This window comes from Vanessa cardui, chromosome 13 (genome assembly GCF_905220365.1).
Source record: "Vanessa cardui chromosome 13, ilVanCard2.1, whole genome shotgun sequence".
NCBI lineage: Eukaryota > Metazoa > Arthropoda > Insecta > Lepidoptera > Nymphalidae > Vanessa > Vanessa cardui.
This window is the reverse complement of record NC_061135.1, coordinates 12,255,184-12,264,094: the sequence shown is the minus strand read 5'-3', so window position 1 is coordinate 12,264,094 and position 8,911 is coordinate 12,255,184. Positions and strand designations below refer to the sequence as shown.

Here is an 8,911-nt window from a genome sequence, read left to right as displayed (position 1 = left end):
TGTGAATCGGCAGTAATCGGTTTTATTTTCATTTCATTGCATTTTCCGATGCTACATCTAATTTGTGTCGTACTATACGTGTCTTTGGTGTAACTTATCTTTATTTTTTTCAGGCAGCATCATTATTTGAGCTCGAGTATTATTATTTTTTTGATTGATAATTGGTATTATTTTTCAATTTGAACATTTGTCTGCAAATAATTCAACGATTCCAAACAAACAATTCAATATGTAAACTCTTATTGATTTTGAAAATAATTTAGGTAAATTTAAAAACATCATAAGCTCGTCAAATTACAATTACCATGATGATGAATGCTCACGTTTACTTAATTTAATAAAGTCCGACTATCCTTTAGATTAACATTTCGGCATTGGCGAATGTAGCATAACTTGGTTAATAAAAAGTCAATAGACGCTATTAGTATAACTATATTGTATGGTTTTTTGAAACACGATTGTTTTATTATATTTTTATTACTATTTTATTTTTTATTTTTGTGCAGATGATGAAGCGGAAAAATATAATTGGCGTTGAAAAATTAGGCTTTTTTAAACATGCAACATTGATAAACTGTCAACTGTCAAAGTCCATTAAACGTCAGTTTTAGTTATCTGTTCCTTTTCCTGTTAAAAATTCTCTTGAGAGGTTGGTTTGTTATGTATGAAATCTAAATTCATCTGAATAAGTATTATAAATTAACTTAAATATGTTCGTGAATTGCAATTAATTAGTGCGCTTTTAATGTTACCGAGTTTATTTTAGCGTTTTTGTGCAAATCTTGTATTCTATAAATAATAACCTAAATTGTGTGATAGTGACATAAAGCCGCTCTGTGTTTCAGTAACAAAATGGGTCGTTATTCTCGGGAGCCTGATAATCCAGCCAAGTCATGCAAGGCTCGTGGCTCAAACCTACGTGTTCACTTCAAGGTATGTTCTTAAAAACAACTTCTTACTTTAACATCCACATGGAGTGTTTACGCGTTACCAAATATCAACACAGTTACTTCAAATTTCAGAACACATACGAGACTGCTATGGCGATTAAGAAACTGTCTTTGCGCCGTGCCGTACGCTACCTTAAAAATGTAGTCGACAAGAAAGAATGCATACCATTCCGTCGTTTCAATGGTGGTGTTGGCAGATGTGCACAGGCCAAGCAATTCGGAACAACACAAGGTCGTTGGCCCAAAAAGTCCGCAGAATTCCTGCTGCAACTCTTGAGGAACGCTGAATCTAACGCGGATTACAAAGGCTTGGATGTTGACAGGCTCGTTATTGATCACATTCAGGTTAGTGACTTATTTTAACATTTAATATAATTTTACCTGTGGTATGTATCTTTATTTCGATATAAAGAAGATTGGGAGGTCAGTAGAGCTCAGTAGAGCAACATTCACTGGCTGTTTTTTCTTTCAAAAAAAAGAAAGTTTGTTTTAGAAAAGTTTGTCAAACCTCTTTACGTTCTAGGTACTTAATTTTAATGTAGGATGTTTAATATTTATCGAATTTCTCAAATATTATGCATAGCCGTTAGCCAACCAAATTGTAATGGATTTTTTTAATAACTGCTATTTTTGCATTTTTCATATTGAATCTTTATTTACATCATTCTATTCTGTATAAACTGCACTTTGTGCTGCGCTACATGCTATTAGAGTACTGTTCAATCAGTATGAATTTAACATTGGCAAAACAAGTTATTGTAGGGAAGTTATGTTCAATAATATATTAAGATTTACTGGTTTTTAAGATTTTTTATTAACCTTGGAACAAGATTATCTTTGTAATAAGTATATAATTTTCTTGTCCATTTATGAGGTATAGCTTCTCAAGATTACTTCTGATGTTAATGTTTTAACTATTTGTATTTTTAATTATAATTATGGATATATATAACAATGCATGTATTATGAAAGTTAGTTTAGCTGCTTGTATCGTCAGCTTTTTGTTAGTTGGATATGGTTTTACGTACATATGCATTATTGATCTATAAAAAGATCTGTTTAGTGTAGATATGTCAGATTAATTTGGTCCAATGTGGCAATCTCAATGAAGACTCAAAGAGAGAAGCCATGAGTTTAGATCACATATTTTAAATACAATTATATATTTTATTCCTTTCCTCACATTTTAGAATCGCTATACAAATATACCAATACAATATAATTTTAATAATTTCAAGGTTGTTACATTTAGTATTAAAATTGTACCAAGTTTTTTTCACGTTTTTTATATGGATATAAATTAAATAATTAAATATGGTTGCTTAATGGTGAGCGGTCAAAATTGCCATACATTTCCTCACAATATCATCGTAAGAAATGTTAACTATTCCTTTTAAGGTCAATGCACCAACAACCATGAGAACTAAAATGCTGTCTCTTTTGCCAATTCTTATTATTAGTTCGCATATCCTTCAAACTGGAACACAAAAATACTAAATATATCTGTTTAGTGGTTGAGTATATCAAGCTTAAGTGGTTCCGAGCTTGGGCGAGGAACACTGCTGCTATGTATATCTCATATGGGGATTTATTGAATATTATACCCTAAAGCCTTGACAAATGCAGCATGTAATTAGTAATATGTAATTATAGTTCAGTACAGAAAAGACTCATTTAAATGCTTCTTAATCATGATAAATGTCAGATGCACGCAGAGAGATACTTATATTGACTAGGTTATGATCGTAACTTGACAAAAAGATCCTATGGTTAATTGTGATCCTAATAAACATGCTAGACATAAACAATGAAAAAAAATGTATAAGAATAAAAGTCAAATCTAACATGGGTACACCAAATTCACAGATTTGTCCAAAGAACAGGTTAACAATAATAAATAGCCAAATGAATTATAGGTTATGCCTTTTTTGCTTGACAGAGTATACATTAATTATACAAACTGTTTTCTAAAGGCAAATATTAACAGTAATAAACTTTATAAAGAGTAACTTGATATCAAGTTGTTCTAGTTTTTTGTTACTTACACATAATTTAAAATAAAACTAACCTCAATCAATAGGTCCTTATATATATAAAGTTAGTAGTTAGTATATTTTTCTGACATTAATAAGTGAAAATGATTGGAAGCTGTTTTAAAAATACCATGATTGATACCTCATATTGTATATAATTTCTGGGAGAAAGTTTATACATAAATCTACATAGTTGTAACTTAACTTGAAATCAACTTAGAAAAAACGATTGCCTCATATTGAAAGAAACTTTTATGAAATTGGTTTTTATCATATGACAAATGTACTAGTGTATAGAATACTAGTACACCAGCCCCACCCTGACAGCTCAAGGTGGGATAGGGCAAGTAAGAACCTGATGTCTTTTTCTATATACCTGACAATACATATTTCAACATTCATGATTTCTTTATTAGTTAAGACATATAAACAACCAAATATAGTTCCTCATTTATGATTTTAGTTAGTATGTTATAAAATATAATTTGAAGAATTTATTAGTAAGGATGCAGATAAGAATTGTTTGATAGTTTATTTTAAAAAAATTAATGTATTTGCTGTTAGTTGTTTTTGGTCTTTATCTTACTTTACATTTATATTATGGTTTCTGTAACTATCAACAAAATAACAGGATCTAAACTAGAATAAGTAATACTTGAAATGGTATAATTTTTACATATATTAGGTGGATTGACCATTACATTTTAACACAGGCTGAGTTCCATGTGCATTTATAATATTAGTAAAATCTAATAATTTAGATTTGAGGTAATTTGACTGAAATCATTCAATCAACATACTTTATTCTTACGTGTACTCTTTGAAAGCAATATGTAGGTATTTTTTTAAAAAGTAATATTTATTTCATTGCTTTGTTTCTTGGTATGTAGCTGCACACTACACCTACAAATTGTCACTGTCATACCTAACACAGACACAATTGAAGTTTCAGCGGTGCTCTTGTAATGTAATAGTATTATTTTCTAAATAAGAATTTTCTTTTCCAGGTGAACCGCGCCCCCTGCCTCCGCAGACGTACATACCGTGCCCACGGTCGTATCAACCCTTACATGTCATCTCCCTGCCACATCGAGGTCTGTCTCAGTGAAAGGGAAGACACTGTAGCCCGAGCGGCACCAGCTGACGATGCACCAGCTAAGAAGAAACTTTCCAAAAAGAAGCTTGCGCGCCAGAAGGAGAAGATGATGAGGGAATAGACATTTAAGGGTTAATAAATGACTTACTACAATATCCTCTTTTAATTTATCTCATAGATCCTTTACAATAACAGGTTTTTCATCTCGCCCTGAAGTCTTTATCATTGCATAGTATAAAACAAAGTCATTTACCGCTGCCTGCCCCTATGTATGCTTAGATCTTTATAATCATGCAACGGATTTTGATGCGGTTTTTTTAATAGATCGTAATTCGAGAGGAAGGTTTTTGGTATATATTATATGGACAATATAGCAAAAAAACACTAATCATTTTAGAAGTTTCTAATGTGATGAAAATAAACATTCTGTAGTGTATTCAGTAGCAGCATTGCACACGTGCGAAGCCGGGACGGGTCAATAGTAAAAAAAAAACTAGATATTATATTAATTATTCTATAGCCTAGTGTCTGGAACACAACTTACTAAAAGGTACAGATAAACATGGCAGCCAGAAAGTGCATTAATTATTATTAGTAGGTTATCTGCAAGTTCATACTCTTGCATAAATACACGCTGCTGCAGATTTGTTCTTGTAATTTTTTATTCTTCAGCAGAAGGATATATTTATCATGACGAAAGTGTTGAGTTTTTTCACGTTACCTCCTCGGTGCGGAAATGAAGGATGAATGGATATTTATTGCACAAATCGTTCCTCTTTATAGCCTGTGATTTTCGTTTAGGGTACTTGTAATCTATATAAGAATTTATAATCGCGTGAATCTCATCGAAAATAATATGCAGAAACCTATTAGGTTTTCTTAAATATTACGATGTTTTTTTGAATATTACTTGACTAATTTTTATATAATTTATATTCTATATAATTTAGCGTACATTTTGTTTTTCAGCAGTGATCCTATTTCGTCCCTTGACAGAAATAGTAAATAAATATTTGACTACTGGGTCCGACCACATAATAGCTGGGGTATGCCTGATTTTCTGTTTAGTGGACTTGACGTCTGGAATGTATATCCTTGGTAAAATTTTGTTCCAGGCTTAATGCTAATATCTGGATGATGACTTAAAAAAATGAACAAATGTTGTCGTTATCCCTGGTCAAAAGCCCTGTTATATAGTCTTACAAGAACTACCCTCTTCTCAAACAGGACCGAGCGGAATCACATAAATACGGCAGAAATCTTAGTAACGGTTTAATGCTTGGTCGACTGTCGGGCGATTAGGTTCGAGTCTGTTTGTATCAGTCGTGGTTTTTACTGTTCTTAAATACGTACATACTAATTAACCGTCTATATATTGAAATATTCTTGTAACCGATTAAAGTTATGTAGTGATGGTAATTGTGTTAAAATATAAATAAATAAAGATCTGTAAAGTATAGGTTAGTAATTCATGTTATTTTTTTTATTTAATTTATCTTAGGATTTGTTAGAATAGTTATATAGGAAAATAAGTAGACAAATAAAAAAATATGCATAATGAGCCCCTGATATACCCTAGAGATAGTTTTTTAATTTCACCAGATAGTTCGCGAAATAATCACTCGTTTCATGTTCGTGTACCACATGGCACATCTCATTGAAAGTATGATACAGATAACACAAATTTTAATTCAATATTCAATTTAATATTTTTTAATTAATATGCTTATTGTATCTTGTTTTTTAATCATAAACAGCATGAGAAATTTCCATATTTCTAAATATGAAGATCCTGCATACATAATATTCTATCCACAGTTCCACTTTTTTAGACAAATAACTAACTGCTAAAACGCTCTAACTTGTAAGGTAAAAAAGTTTAAAAACTGATTAAAATATTTGTAAATATAAATTTTACTAACTTTCATATACTTCGTACGAACCTGTTTAGGAGAAGCATTGATAAATGATTTCTTAGGCTGACTACGTTCTATAAGTTATACCTGTGCAAAATTTCATTTTTAGACCCTTGGCTTAGACTGGTTAATGGTCACTAATTAAAAAAAATAAGTAGATTGTTATATCACTTATGACAGGAGGGCTGGTTCGTTTTTTTGCCCAGAGGATCGGAATTGCGATTCAACGGGGAAATGCTGCTAGCATCCTTGCCACCATTCCACTCGGTCAAGATTTATACAGTAACTAGTTTTAGTTCATATTTGCATATATATATTTAAGCTTTTAATGTTGTTAATTCTTATGTTAATAAATTGAATTAACTTTGTGTAGATTAATTTAACATATTCGTAAATTAAATTATTAAAAACGTAATGTAGGTAACGAATATTGTCTATATCTTATTGTTTTGATAGTCACGAACGATCATCGCGTAATCTCATAACTAGACGGATGGGACAAAATAAAAATTGTATAAAAACAAAACAATTATTGTAAAATTTTTATTGCTTATGGTACATATATTTTTTTTTGCTGTTCATGGCACGTTTATACCATTTCATCGAGATGAGAATTTCAAAATACTTTTTACAGTAACTCGAATCTACATTTTAACAGCAATGTTCGATAATTTTGATGTACCTACATTTAGCTACAGTAAATATATTTATGAACATATAATATATATTTTTGCAATTTGTTTTGACATATTGCGTTAATGTTTTAGCGAATATAGTTCTTTACGAATGTCTTTCAATGCTTTTTCTAGATAATAGTTTGACTCCGCTACTATTTCAGCGTTCAAGCTTGCTTCTTTTCGCTTTCGTTTGGACAAAGTTATTTGATAACGTAGTATTTGATTTTCTGTTGCGAGTATTTTTGCTCTTTCACTTAAATGATACATATTTACTTATACCTTTTCAACTCTAATTTTTGAAGTTTAAAGTTTTCTATTGTAATCTTTAAGGGCACAAGCTTTTACTTTGGCTTCGTGAAGTAGTTTCTCTAATTTTATGTTCTTTTCTTTTAGTTCTATCGCTCTGGACATTTCTTGGTGTTGTTTGGTCGTAGCGTCCAGCAGCACTCTTTGAAGATGCTGGTTTTCTTTTAAAACGTCCTTTAATTTGGATCCTAAATTGAGACTTGATATAGTATTAGTTCTTAATTTTTGTCGTTTCATAATATACTAGTAAAATTTATAATTCCGAAATTAATAATTTTGAATTTACCTAAATCTAGTTAGCGAAATACATGACTGTACATGACATTTAATTTAATTTTTTTACATATGAAACCTTTTTCAAATGTACTTATTAAAACAGTTGTAATATCAAGACGGTCGTTAACGCCCACCAAATTATAATTGGATGTTTTTTTTATCTCGTAATGAATTTTCGATATAGGAAAAATATAAAATACCTGTGCCTCAAGACATTGTTTTATTACAATTAAAATTTGGTGTTTATGACGTTAAAAAACACTACCTTACAAAATAAACTATTATTAATTATTGTAAAACCTCTATTGCATGTCACTGAAGCTTCTTAAAAAATCGCGTGTTATTATGTCTCTCAGTAATCTCTTCTTATTTGTATGATAAAACGGACACATTTCTTAAAAGCCTACTGAGTGTACATGTGTAGTAAAATGTACATTTTATGCCATTTATCTTTCTTCCTTATTTCTATGTTTTTGTGGATGGGTATACAATAATTTGAACTGAATAATCCATTTACACATTGATCTTAAAATTTGAATTAAAAGCGTAACCTCTACTGATTTACCATCAAACAACAATTATTATTAAGTATTGTTATGTTTCCGGTTTGAAGGGTGAGGTGAGGAGTGCAACAAACGATCCAAGGGTTCTAACAATAATAAAGGCTGTAGGTGCATTAGAGATATAATGAATGCTTATGATATATTTATTTTAATTCTTTTGATTTTTTTAACATTAAATATAAGAGTATTTGTGGTGGTGTTTAAACTTATAAAATGTGAGTTTCAAGGTGACAGCAAACGGGTAGCTCACCCTAGGTGTTATATAAATAATTTTATTCAATTAATATGATGCGGGAAAATTTGCACTAAGCCATTTACTAGTTTATCGAAGAGTACTAAGTAATTGAGTAGTATTGTACGAAACGCCAACACAGTCGCACGTATGTCGCACGCGCGCGCCACTGTCCTGATCTGCGCGTGCGCGCTCGTTGCAAACATTGTTGCAATTCCTGCGCCGCCGAGGAGATCAGACAATAGAGGTATTATTACATTTTAATACATATATACACAAAATAAACTCCGGTTATTTTAAATATTTATTTTAGATAATACCTACTAATAATAATTTTACTGGCAAGTTTTTTATTTTTTTTAGTAAATAGTATTTTTTTTAGTTATGTCAAACTTTACTGTGTTTATTAAATAAAATTAATCATATTAGCATTAAATTAATTATTCATATAATGTTCTATTAAAAAAATTATATAGCTTAAGAAGTCTCAAGTCTCCTCCCAATATACCTTCCTTACAAACTTATTCAGAAAATTAATAGATGAATTTAAATGATACGAAATTAAAGCTTGATATGACTTTTCTAGATATTAAAGATCCGTTTATTGGGCGTTAATAGTGGGTGATAGTATCGCTTGCTATATATTAAAAAAAATATAATTAATTTACAAAGTAATATATTTTTTTCTTTAAACATATAATAAAAAAATTTAAGATATTTTAAAAATATTTAAAACGTATTTTTTTTCTTTTTTAATATAGGATACCGAAGAAACGATAAATAATATAAACTTATTTTAAATTCGATTAAATATTTCATTCGTTAAAATCAAAGCGATATATTCGTATCGATAATTAACGCA

General features: G+C 30.2%; 2 protein-coding genes across 2 annotated transcripts in view; both read left to right on the top strand.

Moving 5' to 3' along the window:
• Positions 1–555: 555 nt before the first annotated feature.
• On the top strand, positions 556–4,232 carry LOC124534776 (60S ribosomal protein L17). The gene is made up of 4 exons (XM_047110786.1): positions 556–649; positions 846–933; positions 1,023–1,295; positions 3,991–4,232. Exons 2-4 carry the CDS (start codon positions 853–855, stop codon positions 4,198–4,200), a joined length of 564 nt encoding a protein of 187 aa, XP_046966742.1. The 5' UTR covers positions 556–649; positions 846–852; the 3' UTR covers positions 4,201–4,232.
• A 3,938-nt stretch (positions 4,233–8,170) lies between these two features.
• LOC124534815 (acetylcholine receptor subunit beta-like 2) overlaps positions 8,171–8,911 on the top strand; it is a 61,425-nt gene continuing 60,684 nt past the window's right edge. Inside the window, exon 1 of the mRNA XM_047110834.1 lies at positions 8,171–8,296. Within this exon, the coding sequence (XP_046966790.1) occupies positions 8,200–8,296 (97 nt within the window). The 5' untranslated portion in view covers positions 8,171–8,199. The remainder of the gene's footprint in view (positions 8,297–8,911) is intronic.